The 23825-nt window shown below is 43.2% G+C and overlaps 1 protein-coding gene across 1 annotated transcript; it reads left to right on the top strand.

The window, feature by feature from the left end:
* The first annotated feature begins 2139 nt into the window (after positions 1-2139).
* Positions 2140-17383, top strand: LOC124038500 (sorting nexin-5-like). Its single transcript, XM_046354468.1, has 13 exons — positions 2140-2292; positions 5357-5461; positions 5769-5879; positions 9026-9147; positions 9320-9443; positions 9989-10084; positions 10501-10606; positions 11578-11653; positions 12162-12201; positions 12727-12813; positions 12973-13132; positions 13223-13308; positions 13658-17383. The coding sequence occupies exons 1-13, from the start codon at positions 2257-2259 to the stop codon at positions 13706-13708; spliced, it is 1200 nt and encodes a 399-aa protein (XP_046210424.1). The 5' UTR covers positions 2140-2256; the 3' UTR covers positions 13709-17383.
* The last annotated feature ends 6442 nt before the right edge of the window (positions 17384-23825 follow it).

Here is a 23825-nt window from a genome sequence, read left to right as displayed (position 1 = left end):
CAACCCTTATAGCCTGGTTCCTCTCTAGGTTTCTTTGTAGGTTTTGGCCTTTAGGGAGTTTTTCCTAGCCATTGCATTTACACCTGCATTGCTTGCTGTTTGGGGTTTTAGCCTGAGTTTCTCTACAGCACTTTTAGATATCAGCTGATCTAAGGGCTTTGTAAATACACTTGATATCCGTTCTTTCTTTTGCAGCTTTGTATTTAGTGACTCAACACAACAATAAAATGTTATTTGTCATATGCACTGAATACAACAGATGCAGATCTTACAGTGAAATGCTTACTTATGTCATGGTTTTCTTCCTCTTCATCTGAAGAGGTGAAACAGGGATCGGACCAATACGCAGCGTGGTAAGTGTCCATGGTTTTAATAGGAAACCTCAAACATGAGCACAACTACAAACCGTGAAAACAAGAACTGTGAAACCAGTCCCATGTGGCACAAACACTGACACAGGAAACAATCACCCACAAAATACCCAAAGAATATGGCTGCCTATATATGGTTCCCAATCAGACACAAATATTAACACCTGCCTCTGATTGAGAACCAATCTAGGCAACCATAGACTTACCTAGACGCCTAAACTGAACACAACCCCATAAATCTACAAAAAACCCTAGACAAGTCAAAACACATAAATCACCCATATCACACCCTGGCCTAACCAAAATAATAAAGAAAACAAAGATAACTAAAGCCAGGGTGTGACAACTTACAAGCCCTTAACCAACATAGCAGTTTTAGAAAAATAAATAAATAGAAATATAACAAATAATTAAGGAGCAACAATAAAATAACTGTAGCAAGGCTATATACAGGGGCTATATACAGGGAGTCAATGTGCGGGGGCAGCGGTTAGACGAGGTAATATATACATGTAGGTAGAGGTAAAGTAACTATGCATAGATAATAAACAGAATGTAGCAGCAGTGTAAAATGGGGGGTGAGGTGGGGACAACGCAAATAGTCCGGGTAGATTAACTGTTCAAGAGTCTTAAAGGGGTTAGAAGCAGTTAAGATCCCTTTTTGACCTAGACTTAGTAGCAGAGAGAACGGTCTATGACTGGGGTGGCTGGAATCATTGGCATTTTTTTGGGCCATGCTCTGACACCGCCTGATATAGAGGTCCTGGATGGCAGGAAGCTTGACCCCAGTGATGTACTGGGCCGTACGCATTACCCTCTGTAGTGCCTAGCGGTTGGAAGCCGAGCAGTTGCCGTACCAGGCATTGATGTAACCAGTCAGGATGCTTTCGATGTTGCAGCTGTATAACTTTTTGAGGATCTGATGACCCATGCCAAATCTTTTCAGTCTCCTGTGGGGAAATATACATTGTCGTGCCCTCTTCACGACTGTCTTGGTGTGTTTGGACCATGATCGTTTGTTGATGATGTGGACACCAAGGAACTTGAAGCTCCTAACCTGCTCCACTACAGCCCCATCGATGAAAATGGGGGTATGTTTGGTCCTTTTTTTTCTGTAGTCCACAATCATCTCCTTTGTCTTGATCAGGTTGAGGGAGAGGTTGTTATCCTGGCACCACACTGCCAGGTCTCTGATCTCCTCCCTATAGGCTGTCTAGTTGTTGTTAGTGATCAGGCCTACCACTGTTGTGTAATTGGGAAACTTAATGATGGTGTTGGAGTCGTGCTTGGCCATGCAGTCATGGGTGAACAGGGAGTACCGTAGGCTATGCTTTGGTTACATGAAATGATTACTGAATATATGGAAAACAATAAATACATGTAGTGGATAGTCGTTACCTCCCAAACATCGCGCGATTTTTATTTTGTTACACAACATTTTGACCGAGGAGGGAAGGCATGTAGTTTTTTTCTCTCAAGTAAATTATTGATGGGACATGATAGACAAAACTAGTCTAGTAATCCCTTGAAGGTGGGTCTTTGAAACGGTGTTTTCCTGACATGGAACCAAAGTGAACTTCGAAAATTCCACATACGCTGTGGCTATATACAGTACATTATTACAATATGTAATAATTGAGTATGTTTAATTGTTGTATCGGTAACGTATGTTCGAAATGCGACTTGGGTTGGACAAAAAAAAGCAACGAACTATTTTGATTGACGTTCAGAAACCTTGTCCAATCAAAAACATCAGGGCGAGTTATTGGGCGGGATTTATCTGTCAGGAGACAGGAAGAGCGAAACGGGGGTTGTGTAGATAGCGAATATAGCTAGACTTGTAGCACAGCACGACGATCTGCAGCGTTGTTGTACTTTTATAATCATGACATCTACTCTTGATGATAGCGAAAAAGAAAAGGTACGTTATGAGCGATGTATTATCGTCGTGGTTAGCCAACTAACTAGCTCTTCGCTTAATGTTAAATATCCAGCTAACTGTAGCCTATATTTTAGCTAGCGAGGAAGTTCATGAGATGCTCACTTGCTTAAAACACAACTGCAGTATTTAGGTAACGCTATTCATGCAGTCAGCTATCTATGATAAATTTCGCTGGCTAGCTAATAACCTGTAAATAAGGTTGCCCGGCTAGCTAAATAGCTATCTAGAGGAATCAACAGCTGCAGTCTGTTGAAAGCAACAATCTAACTTATAACGTCAACGAGTATTGGAGCCTGTATAGAAAGCATTCTACCACCATCTTTGGCATTGGCCTAGCTAGCTAACTACTTCACAGATGAATGTTGTCACAAGATGTATTATCCATTATTGTATTGTCACCACCCCAGGCTACTTTAGTTTGCCATAAGTACTTGATGTCGTAGCCTTTACAAGTGTTCCACTGCCTCTGACATGAGAGTTGGGCTTGTATGGCACTGCACTTCCCCAATAACGTCAGGCCATTCTCGCTGGTTTAATTTCTGCTTTTCCTGTTTACCACATTACTATTTTGAATTATATCTGGCTAGAGGGTTATTGATTTTAGAATATGGATCACCGACCACTGATCTAACCATTGCTTTGGGGACTTGCAACGTGGCAGTAAGAGGCTAGTTTTCTCCTGGCCAATTACAGAATAACTCAGATGGCTTACATATGGATTGGTGTGGAATTGGACAGGCCTGTGGTTATTTTATTTTCTGCAAATTTTTTTATTTTCCTCTGAGACTTTCCAGAGGAGACTTAATCTGCTTTATTTCGGTTGACTCTGTTAAGCAGAGTAGCAGAGTTCGGGTAGTAGTATGGTGAAACACTGAGGCTCAGTGGGTCATTCACACAGGAAGTACTTGCTAAATGGTTAGAGAAAGGTGCTTGCAACGCCAGGATAGTGGATCGGTTTCCACTAGGGCTACCCATACGACCAAGGCTTCTCCTACTCAAACAGAAACAGCTGTTAAGATGGGAGAAACGTAGCCTTGAAAATAATGACCATAGGGAGTGGTCGGATGGCACAAACAAATTCAGGAACATGCTAGGAGAAATGTGCGCTAGCTAGCAGACACTTGCGAACACTGACTGACCCTTTTGGGAAATCAGCTGGAGTTATTGCTTCAAGTACGGTGTGTGTGTAATTCAACCCCAAGTGTGTATATATATATATATATATGTGTATATATATGTGTGTATATATATATATATATATATATATATATGTGTATATATATATATATGTGTATATATATATATATGTGTATATATATATATATATGTGTGTGTATATATATATGTGTGTGTGTGTGTATATGTATATGTGTATGTATATATGTGTGTATGTATATATATGTGTGTATATATATATATGTGTGTGTGTGTATATATATATGTGTATATATATATATGTGTATATATATATATGTGTATATATATATATGTGTATATATATATATGTGTATATATATATATGTGTATATATATATATGTGTATATGTATCTCTCGATAGTTGAAGTCGGAAGTTTACATGCACTTAGGTTGGAGTCACTTAGGTTGAAACTCGTTTTTCAGCCACTCCACAAATGTCTTTATAAAATATAGTTTTGGCAAGTCTGTTAAGAAATCTACTTTGTGCATGACACAGGTAATTTTCCCAACAATTATTTACAGACACAGTGAATTTGTCTGAAATAATCTATCACAATTCCAGTGGGTCAGAATTTTACATACAGTAAGTTAAATGTGCCTTTAAACAGTTTGGAAAATTCCAGAAAATGATGTCATGGTGTTAGAAGCTTCTGATAGGCTAATTACATTATTTGAGTCAATTGAAGGTATACCTGTGGATGTATTTCAAGGCCTGCCTTCAAACTCTGTGCCTCTTTGCTTGACATCATGGGAAAATCAAAATAAATCAGCTAAGACCTCAGAAATTGTAGACCCCCCAGAAGTCTGGTTCATCCTTGGGAGCAATTTCCAAATGTCTGAAGGTACCATGTTCATCTGTACAAACAATAGTACGCGCAAGTATAAACACCATGGGACCACACAGCCGTCATACCACTCAAGAAGGAGACACGTTCTGTCTCCTAGAGATGAACGTACTTTGGTGCGGAAAGTGCAAATCAATCCCAGAACAACAGCAAAGGACCTTGTGAAGGTGCTGGAGGAAACATGTATGAAAGTATCTATATCCCCAGTAAAACGAGTGCAATATCAACATAGCCTGAAAGGCCGCTCAGCAAGGAAGAAGCCACTGCTCCAAAACCGCCATTAAAAAAAGCCAGACAACTGTTTGCAACTGCACATGGGGACAACGATTGTACTTTTTGGAGAAATGTCCTAGTGTCTGATGAAACAGAAATAGAACTGTTTGCCCATAATGATCATTGTTATGTTTGTAGGAAAAAGGGGGAGGCTTGCAAGCTGAAGAACACCATCCCAACTGTGAAGCATGGGGGTGGCAGCATCATGTTGTGGGGGTGCTTTGCTGCAGGAGGGACTGGTGCACTTCACAAAACAGATGGCATCATGAGGGTGGATGTATTGAAGCAACATCTCAAGACATCAGTCAGGAAGTTAAAACTTGGATGCAAATGGGTCTTCCAAATGGACTATGACCCCAAGCATACTTTCACATTGTCCTTAAGCCACTTTCTCACAAAGTCATGGTGTTGGAGTGGCCATCACAAAGCCCTGACCTCAATCCTATATCAAATATGTGGGCAGAACTGAAAGCATGTGTGAGCAAGGAGGCCTACAAACCTGGCTCAGTTACACCAGCTCTGTCAGGAGGAATGGTCCAAAATTCACCCAACTTATTGTGGGAGCATGTGGAAGGCGACCTGAAACGTTTGACCCAAGTTAAACAATTTTAAAGGCAAAGCTATCAAATACTAATTGTGTATGTAAACTTCTGACCCACTGGGAATTTGCTGAAAGGAATAAAAGCTGAAATAACCTTGTCCTTTACCCTGTTCCCCCTTGTCTTAGGCACGCTCTGTGTCTGTGGACCTTAACAACGACGCTTCTCTCCTCATCGACATTCCTGATGCACTCTGTGAACGTGACAAAGTCAAGTTCACTGTCCACACCAAGGTAAAAACAGCAACTCCACAGTTTCAGTTCTTAAGCTAAGGGTCACTGCTAGTTCCCTCACTTTCCTGTCAGTTATTCAAATAATATATAATGCTCTTCGTGTCCAGCAGGCTAGAACTACAGTTTGTTGTTTCTATGTCGAATGTGGTTGTCTTACCTACCTTAGTTGAATGCTGCACTGCAAGTCACTCTGGATCAGTGTCAGTGAAAAATAAATAACAGTAACTGTCTCTGTCTTACTTTTAAAGTATATTACAACCTTGTGTTAATGCACTTTAAATGGAGCTTGAATTGTCTTTTCTGTCAGACCACTCTGAGCACCTTCCAGAAGCCAGACTTCTCTGTTCCTAGGCAACATGAGGACTTTATCTGGCTCCATGACGCGCTGGTTGAGACTGAGGACTACGCTGGGCTCATTGTGAGTGACCTATTAAGTCCACCACATACACACACACACACACTGGTTTGCGACTACGCTGGGCTCATTGAGTGATTTGAGTAGTAGAGCTGGGTGATATGGAATAAAAGACCATATTGCAATAAATTGCCTGGATTGATGCGATAATGAGTAGTTTATAACATTTTAATGTACATCACAGATGTTTATCTTTATCCGTAACTACTAATACTAGATTGATGGTTGTTTCCATCAGTTGTCCCATTAAGTGACCGAGATTAGCAAACATATTTAATTTTAAACTTCTCTAGTATCTGCTACTTATCGTAATGAACGATATCAGCAAAATGCCTGTGATAAGTGGTCTGTGTTGATCATTTTCAGTTTATCGTCCCAGCTCTATGGGGTAGTCTACGGAACATACACACACACACACTGGTAAAACCCTGGATCACTGATATTCTAACTTCCGCGACGCATATAAGGCCCTCCCCCGCCCTCCTTTCGGGAAAAGCTGACCACGACTCCATTTTGTTGCTTTCAGCCTACACACAGAGACTAAAACAAGAAGCTCCTGCGCTCAGGTCTGGTCGGACCAGTGCTGAACAATTTGATTTCACGCTTCAAGACTGCTTCGATCACGTGGTTTGGGATATGTTCCGCATTGCGTACAACATTGACGAATATGCTGATTCGGTGAGCGAGTTTATTAGAAAGTGCTTCGGCGAGGTTATACCCACAGTAACAATTAAAACATTCCCAAACTTGGGATTGATGGCAGCATTCGCGTGAAACTGAACGTGCGAACCACTGCTTTTAACCAGGGCAAGGTGACCGGAAACATGACCGAATACAAACAGTATAGCTAATCCCTCCAAGGCAATCAAACAAGCTAAGCGTCAGTATAGAGACAAAGTAGAATCTCAATTCAACGGCTCAGACACAAGAGGTTTGTGGCAGGGTCTACAGTCAATCACGGATTACAAAAAGAAAATCAGCCCCGTCGCGGACCAGGATGTCTTGCTCCCAGACAGACTAAACAACTTCTTTGCTCGCTTTGAGGACAATATAGTGCCACTGACATGGCCTGCTACCAAAACCTGCGGACTTTCCTTCACTGCAGCCGAGGTGAGTAAAACATTTAAACGTGATAACCCTTGCAAGGCTGCAGGCCCAGACGGCGTCCTCAGAGCATGTGCAGAGCAGCTGGCTGGTGTGTTTACGGACATATTCAATCAATCCTTATCCCAGTCTGCTGTTCCCACATGCTTTAAGAGGGCCACCACTGTTCCTGTTCCCAAGAAAGCTAAGGTAACTGACCTAAATGACTACTGCCCCGTAGCACTCACTTCCGTCATCATGAAGTGCTTTGAGAGACGAGTCAAGGACCATATCACCCCCACCCTACCTGACACCTTAGACCCACTCCAATTTGCTTACCGCCCCAATAAGTCCACAGACAACGCAACCACACTGCCCTAACCCATCTGGACAAGAGGAATACCTATGTGAGAATGCTGTTCATCGACTACAGCTCAGCATTTAACACCATAGTACCCTCAACTCGTCATCAAGCTCGAGACCCTGGGTCTCAACCCCAACCTATGCAACTGGGTACTGGACTTCCTGACGGGCCCCCCCCAGGTGGTGAGGGTAGGTAACATCTCCACCCCGCTGATCCTCAACACTGGGGCCCCACAAGGGTGCATTCTGAGCCCTCTCCTGTACTCCCTGTTCACCCACGACTGCGTGGCCATGCACGCCTCCAACTCAATCATCAAGTTTGCGGACGACACTACAGTGGTAGGCTTGATTACCAAAAACGATGAGACTGCCTACAGGGAGGGGTGAGAGCCCTCGGTGGTGTCACGAAAATAACCTCGCACTCAACAAAATAAAGGAGATGATTGTGGACTTCAGGAAACAGCAGAGGGAGCACCCCCCCCTATCCACATCGACAGGACAGTAGTGAAGGTAGAAAGTTAAGTTCCTTGGCGTACACATCGCGGACAAACTGAATTGGTCCATCCACACAGACAGCGTTGTGAAGAAGGCGCAGCAGCGCCTCTTCAACCTCAGGAGGCTGAAGTAATTTGGCTTGTCACCAAAAGCACTCGCAAACTTCTACAGATGCACAATCGAGAGCATCCTGTCGGGCTGTATCACCGCCTGGTACGGCAACTGCTCCGCCCACAACCGTAAGGCTCTCCAGAGGGTAGTGAGGTCTGCACAACGCATCACCGGAAGCAATCTACCTGGCCTCCAGGACACCTACACCACCCGATGTTACAGGAAGGCCATAAAGATCTTCAAGGACATCAACCACCCGAGCCACTGCCTGTTCACCCCGCTATCATCCAGAAGGCGAGATCAGTACAGGTGCATCAAAGCTGGGACCGAGAGACTGAAAAACAGCTTCTATCTCACGGCCATCAGACTGTTAAACAGCCACCACTAACATTGAGTAGCTGCTGCCATACATGTAAAAAATGTATCACTAGCCACTTTAAACAATGCCACTTAATGTTTACATACCCTACATTACTCATCTCATATGTATATACTGTACTCGATACCATCTACTGCATCTTGCCTATGCCGTTCTGTACCATCACTCATTCATATATTTTTATGCACATATTCTTTATCCCTTTACACTTGTGTGTGTATAGGCTAGTAGTTGTGGAATTGTTAGGTCAGATTACTCGTTGGTTATTACTGCATTGTCGGAACTGGAAGCACAAGAATTTCTCTACACTCATTAACATCTGCTAACCATGTGTATGTGACAAATAGAATTTGATTTGACACACCACTTAATTACAGTATAGTTCACACTCACAGCCATGCTGCCACTGAATGTAATTTCACAAGTTCACTGTCAGGACATTTGAGTGTTATTTGATGAAGGTGGAAGGGACTCCATTATCTGCTCAAATATTTTATTTTAAATACCATCGTCTTATCAGCTGAGTTTTATTGCAGGGACATGCCTGTGTAGGAAAGCTTACCAGAAGCTCCATCTGCTCTCCTCACCCCTACCTCCGCATCTCCCTCTCCTCAACTACACCTTCTCTGCTTCTCCTCTGCCCTTGCTCCTTTCCCTCTTTCCTCTCTCCCTTTCCTCCATTACTCCCCCTCTGCTCTTTTCCTCCCTGTCTGTCCAGATCCCTCCAGCCCCCCCGAAGCCAGACTTCGAGAGCCCAAGGGAGAAGATGCATAAGCTGGGAGAGGGAGAAGCCACCATGACCAAGGAGGAATACACCAAGATGAAGCAGGAGTTAGAGGCGTGAGTTCCTCCTTTACCCCTTGTCACTGTGTCCAAGCGTAATCGGCACAGTTTTGCGTATTTAAATTTTGTATTACGTTTCCTGTGGGAATGATTCTGGTGATCTCAAGATTGTGTATCTGTATGTGCACTCTCAGTTGGTAATTTGCCATCTTCTGGCTCTCTCTCCCAGTGAGTACCTGGCTGTATTTAAGAAGACTGTACAAGTCCACGAGGTATTCCTGCAGCGACTATCTTCTCACCCGATCCTGAGCAAGGACAGAAACTTCCAGATATTCCTGGAGTATGACCAGGATGTGAGTTTAACTTGGAAAAGGAAACGAAGAAGACAGACTGCATATTTTCCAGCAGTACTGACTTCCTAGTTAACTGCTGAGTCGTGTTCACTCGAGCACACCGTTGAAAAACATTTCCCAATGCAGTTCAGTTAGTACATCCAGTCATTTTCTTCCGTTTTGTGCCTAGTGAACGAGGGAGGGGGATAGAGGAAGGGGGAGAGAGGAAGATAAGCAAGCAGACCTAGGACACATCCTGCTGCTGAGTTCAGCTCTATTTCCAAACCACTCGGACAGTGGAGCTTCGAGTCAGCTGGGGTCTGCTGAGATGGTTCTGTTTGTCCTTTTGGGAAATGTTATACAGGCATTTTATCAAATTATTAGGAAAAACCCTAACACTTATTGTAGTTCTTACTCACTTTCTTCATTCCTATGTGGAACTAAAGGCTTCCACAAGACAGCGCCACAGCTATTGTAGCTTACGTAATCAATTTTACATTGCGAACTTGTTCTGTGGTCTCAATGGCTAACTAAATAATTTTCCTCCCTGTGATTGGTCCACGTAGCTGAGCGTACGAAGGAAGAACGCCAAGGAGACGTTTGGGAGTTTCTTTAAGAACATGGTCAAGAGTGCTGACGAGGTCATCATCTCTGGGATAAAGGTAGGTGTGGCCTCCTCGCATATCATACAATACTAGCCAAGTTCGAGAGCATCACATCTGAGGCATTGTGGGTAAATTGTGACTGACTGACCTACAAACAATTTATGCAAGGTGTTTCAGGATCAGTCAGCAGTTGCCTGCATTGTCAAACAAGCCCAATGCTTTTATTGTCCATTTCCATGAAGTTTCATCTTGTGAAATCAGCAATGCATTACAAACCAGATGCAGAAAGTCAATGCATTACAAACCAGATGCAGAAAGTCAACAAAGAGAAACGAATGCAGCTACAAATCGTAACGGTTTACAAGCTGAGTAGGGACCTTCGTATCCAGAATGAAGATCTGGCTTTGTGTTTTTTTTTTTATGTGTGACTTAGGCTGAAGGTTGATGTCTTTAAAATATTTTTTTTCTTGCAGGAAGTAGATGATTTCTTTGAGCAGGAGAAGACCTTCCTGCTTGATTATTCGTCCAAGATCAAAGACTCCACTGCCAGGGCAGAGAAGATGACCCGCTCTCACAAAAGTATGACTATGAAATCAACAACAACCAACTTGAATTGGAGCTTTTTGAGTTATTGATAAGTTTTTTTCCCCCCCCTTATATCTGGCTCAATCACATGTAATTTATAAAGCCCTTTTAACATCAGCAATTGTCACATATTGCTTTGGAGATACCTAGCCGCAATGAGAGGAACAGAATATTTGAGGCGCTGGTACTCAGCTCCTGCCCAAAATTTGCCTTACCTAAAACTCCAAAGAACAAGCAATACTGATGCAGAAGCACAGTGTCTAGGAAAAACTCAAAAGGCGGGAACATAGAGGAACCGAGGGGTGGCCAGGCCTCTTCTGGCTGTGCCGGGTAGAGAGGAACCAGGCTCCGAGGGGTGGCCAGGCCTCTTCTGGCTGTGCCGGGTAGAGAGGAACCAGGCTCCGAGGGGTGGCCAGGCCTCTTCTGGCTGTGCCGGGTAGAGAGGAACCAGGCTCCGAGGGGTGGCCAGGCCTCTTCTGGCTGTGCCGGGTAGAGGAACCAGGCTCCGAGGGGTGGCCAGGCCTCTTCTGGCTGTGCCGGGTAGAGAGGAACCAGGCTCCGAGGGGTGGCCAGGCCTCTTCTGGCTGTGCCGGGTAGAGAGGAACCAGGCTCCGAGGGGTGGCCAGGCCTCTTCTGGCTGTGCCGGGTGGAGATTTAAGAGTACATGTAGCCATTAAGGCCAGATCGGTTTTCAAGACATTTAAATGTTTATAGATGAACAGCAGGATGTGTGGTATCATTGTGTGGTGTCACCAAAGTGCAACTTCTTACGGTATGTTACCCATACTGAGTTTTATTGATTGCTTGGAATTCACAGCCGTTGACCCTTGGCCTCAGGTCGACCACCTAGGATACCAGGTTTTGCGTTATGGTGACCCTCTAACCTCTTGAAGTCACTCAGGGGCTGAGTTCAGATTTAAAGTGGGCCAAGAATTTAGATTTTAACATGTTGTATTTTGTCTCAGATGTTGCTGATGATTACATCCACATCTCTGCCACTTTGAACAGTCTCTCTGTCGAAGACAACACCGCACTTAAAAAGTGAGTAACAATATGAATACACTATAGTTCGAGGTATACGAATGGTGCCGTTGTTTCAAGCCAACTACGGGTGGCTTAATCTCGGTTAACCCAGAACTAAAGTCCTGTGTAATTGGTCAGAAGCTTGATTAAGTTCTGGGATCATACGTGTTAACAGATGCTAGAATGAGGAGCGGAACCAGAACAAGGAGCCCCAACCTCTCTGCAAATTACGGGCAATTATTATATGGGCAAAATGCCCCCCTTCTGAAATTCAGAAAGATGCGAACACCTGCAAATCATGATTTGTCCAAATCAGTGATTGAGAACCCAAGCACTGGAACTATTGCTGCTTGTTAGCTATCGGTGCCCATAGTATAAAGATCTATCTAGGGTACTATGTTTGTTTATGTAGTCTAGCTACAAGAGTTTATGGGTTGCTAAATGAATGGTTTACATCTCACCCAATATCAGCGACAACAAATTGTGACTTTGCTCAAGTTCTCATGGTCTTGTCTATTCCCTTCAGGCACCTTGAGAAGTTTGCAGACCTGTTTGAGAAACTAAGGGTAAGAACCATTTAGATTTAGATGCACTATTGTAAAGTGACTGTTCCACTGGATGTCATAAGGTGAATGCACCAATTTGTAAGTCGCTCTGGATAAGAGCGTCTGCTAAATGACTTAAATGTAAATGTAAATGTAACCACAGTGCTGGTCTTCTGCACTTCTCAACCTGGACTGTTTTTCTATTCATTGTATGTTTTTATATAATCTGCTATTGTCCATCTCCATGCAAATTCAAATTTTGTGAGGTCAGCAATACATTTAAACATGTGTGCATTTTGCTTTTGTGAGCTGTGCAAATGTCTACTTTTTTTTTTTTTTACCATTTAGTCATTTAGCAGACACTCTTATCCAGTACGACATGCAGGTCATCTTAAGATAGCTAGGGGAGACAACATTTCTGTCATATCTGCTTTAGAGGAAAATTGCACTTACTATCAGCAAGGTGCTAGTTGGAAATGTGTGTGTGTGTGTGTATATTTTGAGAATGGCGGTAGCATTGATGTATCTATTTGGTCCTGCCTGTAGAAAGTGGAGGGCAGAGTGGCGTCAGACGAGGAGCTGAAGCTCACGGAGCTGCTCCGTTACTACATGCTGGACATCCAGGCAGCCAAGGTGAGCCACGTCTAGTCTGTTTCTCTCTCAAAAAACCTCCAACTTCTTATTGAATTATTAATTATTTTCTTAAAGTCACGTGGAAACACGGTAGGCATGCATATTACATGCATTCTCTGAGAAATGCTGTTTGTGTGTTAACCACTACATGTGTGTCAGGACCTGTTGTACAGGCGGGCCCGGGCCCTGGCTGACTATGAGAACAGTAACAAGGCCCTGGACAAGGCCCGGCTGAAGAGTAAAGACATCACCCAGGCTGAGGAGCACCAACAACAGTGTCTGCAGAAGTTTGACAAGCTCTCTGAGTCTGGAAAAAGAGGTTTGTGTAAGACTGTGTGGGTTTGGGCTAACATGTTCTTCCGTAATACAGTACAGTGAGTAAACTGACAGTATGGTCTTCTCCTCCCAGAGCTGACCAGTTTTAAGGGCAGGAGAGTGGTGGCTTTCCGTAAGAACCTAATAGAGATGGCTGAACTGGAGATCAAACACGCCAAGGTCAGTCAGGGTGCACAGAGTTCTTTTTCCTTCCTGTGTTTGAGATTTTTTTTCGGGAATATGCAGTAATGAAATATAGGGGGAGGGGAGAGGCCGTGGGATACAATCCCACAATATCACTAAACTGTTATGTGCTACAGAAGGTGTTCCCCACTAGACCAACCGCAGACACAACTCTACTTTGTTGGTACTTTTCTCAGTGATGAACTGGACTGTTCAGAAGCTGTCGGAGGATATTATATATGTAGCAACTATGAGCAAAATGTAGTTAATGTTATGTGGTACATTGTGCCCTGAAATGTCTTTTGAATGGATATGATACTGATATCCCTGTTCTCTGTAACCACAGAACAACATGGCACTGCTGCAGGGCTGCATTGAGCTTCTCAAGAGCAACTGAACCTCCTGTCTCCTACCAATCCTCCCAGACCACCACCCACTGACCGGCTAGCCTGGGTGCCAGTCTGTTTTTTGCGGTCTTGCCAACTCCGTATGGAACTGTCATGCAGAACCGTGCCAATGGCGTAGGCAAAAGCACAAACTGATCTGGAACCAGGCTACTGACCCAGCCTTTAAGAAGGAAACCTGGATACCCCTTCCCACCACACTCTACCCCCAGGGGACCTTGGGTTGTGTTCATTAGGGCACATGGTAGAAAAACATACATTTGCAAAAGAAAAGGAGCCTTTCTTATTGCACAGGATTAGATAGTCCCTCACCGTTTCACTCGATTTCGGCGCATTCTGTGCCTATTAAACACGATCCTGGGTACCTCCACCCCCAAATGATGCCATTTCAGAAACCTGCACAGGAACCTGCAGCCGTCTGTTTGCAGTCTGTCTATTTTTTTAGTCTGTCTCAAGGTTTACATAGTCCCTGCCCACCTGTCAACCCACCTTTCTACTCCGCCTCATGTCCCATGGAACACTCACCTTTTGTGATGCCAGCAATGCGGAACAGGGAGAAGGTAGCCGCTTGCATTGTCTTCTGATATTCCTCTTCATCTGGGCGCCTTTGTAAATTCACTCTGACTATCTACTCCGATTTCAGAGCGCTCTCGTCTGTGTGCCAGAATGCAGAATAACTGATGAACGAACGCTCAACACCTGTTGAATAATAAGGCTGGTGTCCCTAAACATTGGCAAAAAAACGTAATTCAATTGCTGCACAGTTAGTCACCAACGCTCTATAACGTGAAAACAGCCTAACCACCTCTGACCACTTTACTTGCCCTAGCAGAGTGAGGTTTTCTATCATTTATGTCTGGAAGTAACTAGCAAGCGAATTTACTTTAGCCAGTTAGCAATCTGACAACACTCTGAATTTCCGAACGCTCCGAGCGCACTCTTGAGGGCCCTTTGGCACTCCAAAGTGAATTTACGAATGCACCCATAGATTGTGATATTTTTTTCTATTCTGGATGGATTACTCTATCCTTGTATTGTATTTTCAATTTTTAACGATGTTGATTGTGGAATAATAGCCTCATTGTGATGTTTTGCTTGCTTTTCACGGCATACTCTAACTAACCCCGTCAGGTCCCGCACTTTTATATACGTAAACGCATACATCTGGGTCGTGTTCATTAGGGAACTCTGTAGCAAACTGTTTTGCAACAGAACACAAGTGTTTAATTTAGGTGGAATTTGGACCTACTAAATGTAGATCTGTAGCTTGAATGTGAATCTGTAGAGTTTAACTAGGCAGAGTTGTTTCGGAATAACCTGAGGTTTTTATAGTGTGGGTATAGCTTTCTTATTGCAACTCTACTTTAAACCAGAAATACTCTGAGGAATCACATAGTGAATAACTGACAACTGAGCTCAGCTACTGCTTCTCTGGTTTGTAATGGAACAGTTTAAAATGTCCTATTCATTAGGCCACTGTGTAGCAAAACATTTTGCAATAGAAAATTAAAACAATTTCTTATTGGACCACTTCAGATTTTCCTTTGGTTTTGTGCCTAGGGAATACAACCCAGATGGAGCAACTGTTCATAAAGTGGATGGAAAAGGGAGAGAGATTAACTTAGTGCCTAAATAAAGGTCCTTATGACTGCATCCCAGTTGTCCACCTTTCTACCAAAGTGTGCACTTGCGCACTCTCGTCCTGGATTTAAATACATTGGGTTGATATAAGCATTGGCTGATGCGAGTTTCCACCACTGTAAAATCCATGACAGGAAGTGGGAGAAGAGTGGAGAATTGGGACTTAGATAGATAGATATATCTCTCTCTCTCTCTCTCTGAGATTAGTCTGGGCCAAACTCTCAAACCACCAGTAAAGTGAAGTGCTCTTTTTCATGGTTAGGAACGCTGAGTAGACACGTGTATCTATACTGTGTGGAACCACACAGAAATGCTTTGGCCGTTCCTCAGGAATGGCTACATGGCTCTTCTCACATTCGTCTACATTACTCCCAGTAACTGGAGCTAAATTCTTAAGATTCACATTGCTTTTGACAAGTTTACTTACACATATGGACCAATAGATTATTTTCACCACAGCCCTTGTGAGTGTCAGGACTGGTAGTTGTCCCTTTATCGAATTTGACTGCCAAACTTGTGATGCGTGACTTTATTTTTACCCCCCACCACCCTTTCTTCAATCTGCTATGTCTAGTGAGTGCCAGGGATCACTGGTTTCTGTACTCATTGAGTGTATGTTCAGTGGACTAGTTTGAGTCAGTGAAGTCCACCCGTAGTAGCTAACTACTGTATACTTATGAATCACGTGACACATTTCCAGCTGTGTGGGTGAGGCCAGCAGCAGGTCCTAGTCCACTCACCCTTCAGCCAGTTGCTCTAGAGAATTTCCATGGTAACTGCATTATACTCAGATGTTTCACTTTAAAATGTATGTCAATGTTTAACTTTTTGATATTTCCACAAAGTTTACAGAAGCATATTTTACAGGAACTGTAGATATGTTTGGTAACAGAATAAAATATTTTACTGTAATTCTGTTACCGAACTTTGCATCTGCCCAGTTTATCCAGTAATGTATTTATTTCTCTAAAATTTAAGGTAGTTGTATGGTTTGTTAAACTTAATGGATTTTGCTTGACATACATTTGAAAGTTACCGTAGGATTGCGCTCTGTCAAGTCATCCCAATCATTACATTGCATATGTAGCCTGGTCAGCTGGGAAGCTTCATGCATTATATAGTTAACATTAAGCAAGCATCAAGCACTAGACTTATGTTGGCTATTGGAGAGTAACTCTGGTCCTAGCACTTATTCAGAGGAGTTTGACTGACTCATGTCCTTCAGCATCTGCTTGAAGCTGTTTGTTTCAATTCTAGAATGTTCTGCCCTAAGTGTGCACTTGTTCACTGCCCTTCATGAATTTGAAAGAGTCTGACATGCTTATACCAATCCAATGTTTTTAATTGTGATGAGGACGAGTCTACACTGCCAGGATAATTGTGATGCAGAGAGGAGACTACATGACTGTGCACTTCATTGATTTCCTGTTTACCAGTGGCCTACTCCACCTGCTTAGAGCAACACTAACCTAACCAATCCCCTTGCTTCTTACTGCTGATGCACTATTTGTTTTTAAGCAATTAAGTTTGGCGTTGCCTATTTCTCCTATTGCTTTTTGTTACTGACAGAACCTTTGCTAGTGCTAAACTAGCCTGGGTACCAGTCTGTTTCTGCCCTCTTGCATACGATTGGATATGGATATACGATTGCCTGGTCTGGCTTTACTATGACAGCAATGGTGTTGGCAAGAGGACTAACAGATCAGGGACCAGGCTATGCCTACACTCATTAACCTGTGAAATGGAAAGGGTTCATATTGAAACAAAAATGATTGAATTCTTTGAATTGCTTAAGAAACTAATGAGATAATGCACTATGAAGGTGGTAGATACTTAGCAATCATTTCCAAGCCCAGAGAGCTGTGTTTATAATGAAATATGAAATGGTTTTTGCTAATTGAATGTATTTCTAATGGATTACAACTGTGTGAAATACTTCTTTACCTAGTTCTTTTTCTTACGGAGTGTCTACATTTAAAAAACGAAATGCAATAATGACATTAAATAAATCCTACTTTCCCAAAATACATACTGTGTTAGTATCTTAAGGTACTACAACTGCGTGTGATGTAATCACTGATACTATGGACTCGTTCAAGACAACTCAGAATTCGGAAATTCGTGACTTAGAATATATCGGAATGAACCAATAATAAGCTCTATGCAAAAAAAAATGTATGCAAATTTGAAGGTAGCGTATTACTACTGAAGTGAAGGTCAACTAAAATTCAACTGTCACTGGGACCATGGCATCTTCACACCAGCAGGTGGTGCAGTCTGCATGCTGAAGAGGATAGAGTAGACAACCTAAACTAATATCTGGAAGGGAATTATTTTAATATTTTTTAAAGTACTGGTTTGCCTTTTCTCATCTCACTATAGGCCATGTCAGTTGGTGTAGGGAGTTTTATAAGGTATTTTTATGCACAATGTTAAATGCATGAATAGACCCTATCACCTCAACACTACTACGTAATGACGTACTTTCTCTCAGAGCGTTGCCACTATACTGTTGAACCTACAGTATGTGTCCTGACTTCCCCTGCTCACAGTAGGGCCACAGTAGGACTGTCATTGGCAATGCTGATTTAATGACATCTTTGGGAGTGTCATGAGAAGGTGGTGTATGAGAAGGTGGTGTATATTTATCCAATTTGTAAGTCGCTCTGGATAAGAGCGTCTGCTAAATGACTTAAATGTAATGTAAATGTATGCTGGAAAAGACTCCCAGTTGCAATGCCAGGTGCAGTTTGCTGTAAGAGGAACTTCCATATCTTAGAACTGTGTGTGTCCTTCCGTGTGTCAAAATGTTTGGTCACTCATCCTGTGTCCTGAGATAAGACTGGGACAGACAGTCTGCTGTCGTTTACTGTAGGTGAGTGGAGAGGAAATACCAGTGTGCCTCAGGGACTTGTCACTATCAAAACACACTGGCTACATCTTGCTTGGTGAGAGCTTCTTAGCAACCGCTACTAAACAAACCAAACGAACCAGTGGGCCTACAGCCTGAAATACACTGGCCGAGCTCTTTACAGCCCTGTACTGGGGCCTCTGAAATACACTGGCCGAGCTCTTTACAGCCCTGTACTGGGGCCTCTGAAATACACTGGCCGAGCTCTTTACAGCCCTGTACTGGGGCCTCTGAAATACACTGGCCGAGCTCTTTACAGCCCTGTACTGGGGCCTCTGAAATACACTGGCCGAGCTCTTTACAGCCCTGTACTGGGGCCTCTGAAATACACTGGCCGAGCTCTTTACAGCCCTGTACTGGGGCCTCTGAAATACACTGGCCGAGCTCTTTACAGCCCTGTACTGGGGCCTCAAATACACTGGCCGAGCTCTTTACAGCCCTGTACTGGGGCCTCTGAAATACACTGGCCGAGCTCTTTACAGCCCTGTACTGGGGCCTCAAATACACTGGCCGAGCTCTTTACAGCCCTGTACTGGGGCCTCTGAAATACACTGGCAGAGCTCTTTACAGCCCTGTACTGGGGCCTCTGAAATACACTGGCCGAGCTCTTTACAGCCCTGTACTGGGGCCTCTGAAATACACTGGCCGATACAGCCCTGTACTGGGGCCTCTGAAATACACTGGCCGAGCTCTTTACAGCCCTGTACTGGGGCCTCAAATACACTGGCCGAGCTCTTTACAGCCCTGTACTGGGGCCTCTGAAATACACTGGCCGAGCTCTTTACAGCCCTGTACTGGGGCCTCAAATACACTGGCCGAGCTCTTTACAGCCCTGTACTGGGGCCTCTGAAATACACTGGCAGAGCTCTTTACAGCCCTGTACTGGGGCCTCTGAAATACACTGGCCGAGCTCTTTACAGCCCTGTACTGGGGCCTCTGAAATACACTGGCCGAGCTCTTTACAGCCCTGTACTGGGGCCTCAAATACACTGGCCGAGCTCTTTACACGCTTCTGCTCGTTTGGGTTCAGAGAGAATATAATTGGTAAAAGCTTTCCTAAAGCCTGATGCTGTCTACAATCTACAGAACTGTACATGGATACACTCTTGTATTTTGTACTTTAAATGGGTCTTTTTCTGAATGTTTGTCAAATATGAAAGATAATTCCATAGGTACAAACCAAGTGCTGATAAGTGACAATCCTTTTAGCTACAACAATCAGACTTACACTGAACAAAAATAGAAATTCAACATGCAATCATTTCAAAGATTTGACTGAGTTACAGTTCATATAAGGATATCAGTCAATTGAAATAAATACATTAGGCCCTAATCTATGGATTTCACATTATTGGAGATCAACGTTCCCTCAACAACAAAAATGACACAGCAACTTTCAGGTCTGCTGAGCGTAAACTTGAAAGTTGTGAAATTTAGGTGCAACTTCCGGCGTGCGTTTACTGTGAAAAAATGAGGCTGTACCCGTTTTAAGTGTTCAAGTAGGCTACTATGTTGAACGTTAAATGCATCCCTTAACATTTTAACATGGAAATAGCTGTATTATCACTCAGCCAACAATAGCAGCCAATGTTCGGTGTTCAATGTAGACCTACATTCAATGAGACATGCAGGGTGTGACATTAACATGTTTATCCACTTGTCCTTCAGACAAGGAGGTGACTGAAAATGTTGTTTTGATGCAAGAAACCACTTTACAAAATTAAATGCACCATTATTCCCATACCATTATTACAGAGACTCATACAAATGATGCTACCCTCTGCCTATTGGCTACTAAGCTTATTCAAGCCTGTCTCAATACAACACTTCCCTTTTATGACAAAAAAAGCTCTTTACCTGACTTGTCTAGAAATTCACATGTTTTGTGCTCTTGTAGGAAGCAATCACTCCCCCATTGCTGGCTACAAATGATCTATAAATGTGCATGCTGTAAAAACAGTCCAGTTCAAAGTGAATGGCAGAGATTCATATATGGCAATGGTCTATTTGCATATAGGCCTACTGCAGCTCTGATTGGTTATGGCACACCGGTCTGTGGAGAGTATGAGTCATGCCTGTCAATGGCAATCCAAGATGGCATAGGACGTGTGTATTTATCTTATCCCGTGTCGTATATATCTTAATTTCACTTTCTATTTACGAACTAAATATACTTTCCTGCAACCAGCCTCACCAAATGTGGTACGGGTCTGCTATTTTTATTCCTTATAACTGGAACTTCCATCAGGAGCTGGCCAGCTAACTAGCTACTTTGGTGACCATGTCAGCGTGCACTGCGCCTGGCCCGCCACAGGAGTCGCTAGTGTGCGAGGAGACTAGTATATCCCTGCCGGCCTAACCCAGACAACGCTGTGTCAATTGTGCTCCGCCCCATGGGCCTCCCGGTTGCGGCCGGCTGCGACAGAGCCTGGACTCAAACCCAGAATCTCTAGTGGCACAGCCTTAGACCACTGCGTCACTCGGGAGGCCCTTCTTAATGCTTTTGAGCCAATCAGTTGTTGTGACAAGGTATGGTTGGTATACAGAAGATAGCCCTAATTGGTAAAAAACAAGTCCATATTATGGTAAGAACAGCTCAAATAAGCTAAAAGAAATGACAGTCTATTACTTTAAGACCTAACGGTCAGTCAATCTGGAAAATGACAAGAACTGCTAAGGTTTCTTCAAGTGCAGTCACAAAAACCATTAAACGCTATGATGAAACTGGATTTCATGAGGACTGCCACAGGAAAGGAAGACCCAGTGTTACTTCTGCTGCGTATGATAAGTTGATTTAGAGTTAATTGCACCTCAGATTGCTTCCCAAATAAATGCATCAAGTAACAGACACATCTCAACAACAACTGTTCAGAGGAGACTGTGTGAATCAGGCCTTCATGGTCGAATTGCTGCAAAGAAACCACGACTAAAGGACAATAATAATGACACTTGCTTGTGCTAATAAATGGACATTAGACTCTGGGTATGGGTCCTTTGGGCTGATGAGTCCAAATTTGGGGATTTTTGGTTCCAACTGCCGTGTCTTTGTGAGATGCAGAGTAGATGAACGTATAATCTCTGCATGTGTGGTTCCCACCGTGAAGCATGGAGGAGGAGGTGTGATGGTGTGGGGGTGCTTATTTATAATTCAAGGCACACTTAGCCATGCTGGTTACAACAGAATTCTGCAGCAATACGCCATTCCATCTGGTTTGAGCTAAACATTTCACGGAAAGGTCTACTACACCTGTTGTATTCGGCGCATGTGACAAATTAAGTTTGAATAGGCATTTTGTGAGTGGACAATTTCTGGGATCTTTTATTTCAGTTCATGATGCATGGAACCAACACTTTTACTTGTTGCGTTTTATATTTTTGTTCAGTGGAGATTCTTGCACCTAGTATTGCAGCTCGTTTTACCTTCCTCTTTACAGAACCATTAGCTCTGGAGGAAATGTGCTTCGAGGTTGTGGAATTTGTGCGTGTGTCTCTTCCTCTAATGTGAGAGCTGTGCTGAGACTCTCTTAAAAAAATGTTTAAACCTTTATGTAACTAGACAAGTAATTTAAGAACACATTCTTATTTACCCTGACCAAACCCGGACAACGCTGGGCCAATAGCGCGCTGCCCTAAGGGACTCCCAATCACGGCCAGATGTGATGCAGCCTGGATTCAAACCAGGTACTGCAGTGACGCCTCTTGCACTGAGATGCAGTGTCTTAGACCACTGCGCCACTCGGGAGCCCTAGACTTTCTGAGCAAACATTGTTTTAATGTGTGGAGAGCAAACAGTCATTTCCCACACAGCAGCCTGACTGGCAAATAACACTCACTATTCAACTGCAGAATGACAAATAGTGTTGACGATGGTTTGTGTCCCAAATGGCACCCTATTCCCCATGTAGTACACTACTTTTTTACGTAGGGCCCATAGCTCTCTGGGAAGTGAACTATATAATGGAAAGTGGTCTAATAGGCCATGTTGATGTTTGAGTAAATTAGAAGAATTGTTTGAATGCAAAAGATTTGATAAAAACCTGTGCCTTGCTGTTCAATGAACTCGTCCAAGGTCAATTCCATGGAGGGAATATACACTACAGTATGTTGCCAAGGCTGTCATAGAGCTGGCTGGGAGTACTCTGGGATTATAAGAGATATGGCTGAACTGCTTATAAACCCTTAATAAGTCCTAAGAATAGTGAAGTGTTACCTGTCAAACTTGATTTCTGGTAATTGCAGTTTAAATGTCTTTAAGTACCAATGCCCCTCCCTGGCTCTTTGGGTAAGGTGACTGGTGACATAATGGTTAAGGCCAATTATATGTTCAATGTTGTTTTTATGCTTCTTTGCTGCAAACCAATTGCCCTCTGGAACAAATTAAGTTGAAACTTGAACTTGAACAAATTATTTTGCAACGGAAAGCGAAAAACTAAAATGAAAGTGAAAACAAAAACAAGTCGAGGTAGCTAGTCTCCCTGTTTCTGTTTGAATTCGCCCGTTGGATGGGAGTCAACCATTAACATGGGATATCAGAGCAGTCTCATCTATGAACCTACAGTCCTGCTTGGATGGAGTCAACCATTAACATGGGATATCAGAGCAGCCTGGTCTATGAACCTGCAGTCCTACTTGGATGGAGTCAACCATTAACATGGGATATCAGAGCAGGCTAATCTATAATCCTCTGAGAGGTCACACACACACACACACACACACACACATGTACATATACACAGACAGACAGACACATACACACACGCACACACACATGTACGTATAAACATACAGACACACACATGGATGGCAGTGTAGTGCCGTTGGTGGAGAATCTGGAATGTTCTCTCAGCATCTAGCTGGCTATCCTTGGATAGAGCTGTATTGTTGTCTCTCTTCTCACTGTCTGTTGCACCATGGCTGTGTTTACACATGCAGCCCAATTCTGATCTTCTTTTCACTAATTGGTCTTTTGGTCAATCAGATCAGCTCTACAAAGATCTGATGTGAAAAGATTTGATGTGATTGGTAAAAATACAAATTAGTGGAAATAGTATCTGAATTGGGCTGCCTGTGTAAGCTCCACATTAAATATGGATGTTATGTACACCCACAATTGGAAAATGGAACAGGATGCTGGTATGAGGAAATAGCAGGGAGAATTGCCCCTTGTGCAATAGAGTTGAATTATATCAAATTTGATTGAATTGAATTGCATAACTTGTGAAAAATGTCCAGTGTCTTGCATGAATAGACACACCTACAGCAGAAGCCTGGTGAAACCAAATACTGAAGTGACTTGCCATAATGAGCGAAAGACAGAACACTACAGTTTTAGACAGTCATTTCGGAATCCAGCAATGCAATCTGATTGGACATGCCTCTATATTGACATCTTGCAGATGCCAAAAAAGCCCCCGTTCCAGAATGGCTGCTTTATCAGAGAGTGGACTGTCAATGATTAAATAGCTCTCTATTCACTATATAGTGCCATTTCACACACAGTTATCATTGATGGAGGACCAGCAGAGGGTTTCCCTGGCATGCCCCCAGGGGTTCTGCAC

This window comes from Oncorhynchus gorbuscha, linkage group LG06 (genome assembly GCF_021184085.1).
Source record: "Oncorhynchus gorbuscha isolate QuinsamMale2020 ecotype Even-year linkage group LG06, OgorEven_v1.0, whole genome shotgun sequence".
Classification (NCBI taxonomy): Eukaryota; Metazoa; Chordata; class Actinopteri; order Salmoniformes; family Salmonidae; genus Oncorhynchus; species Oncorhynchus gorbuscha.
The sequence above is the reverse complement of the archived record's forward strand: the minus strand, read 5'-3'. Positions and strand labels throughout refer to the sequence as shown.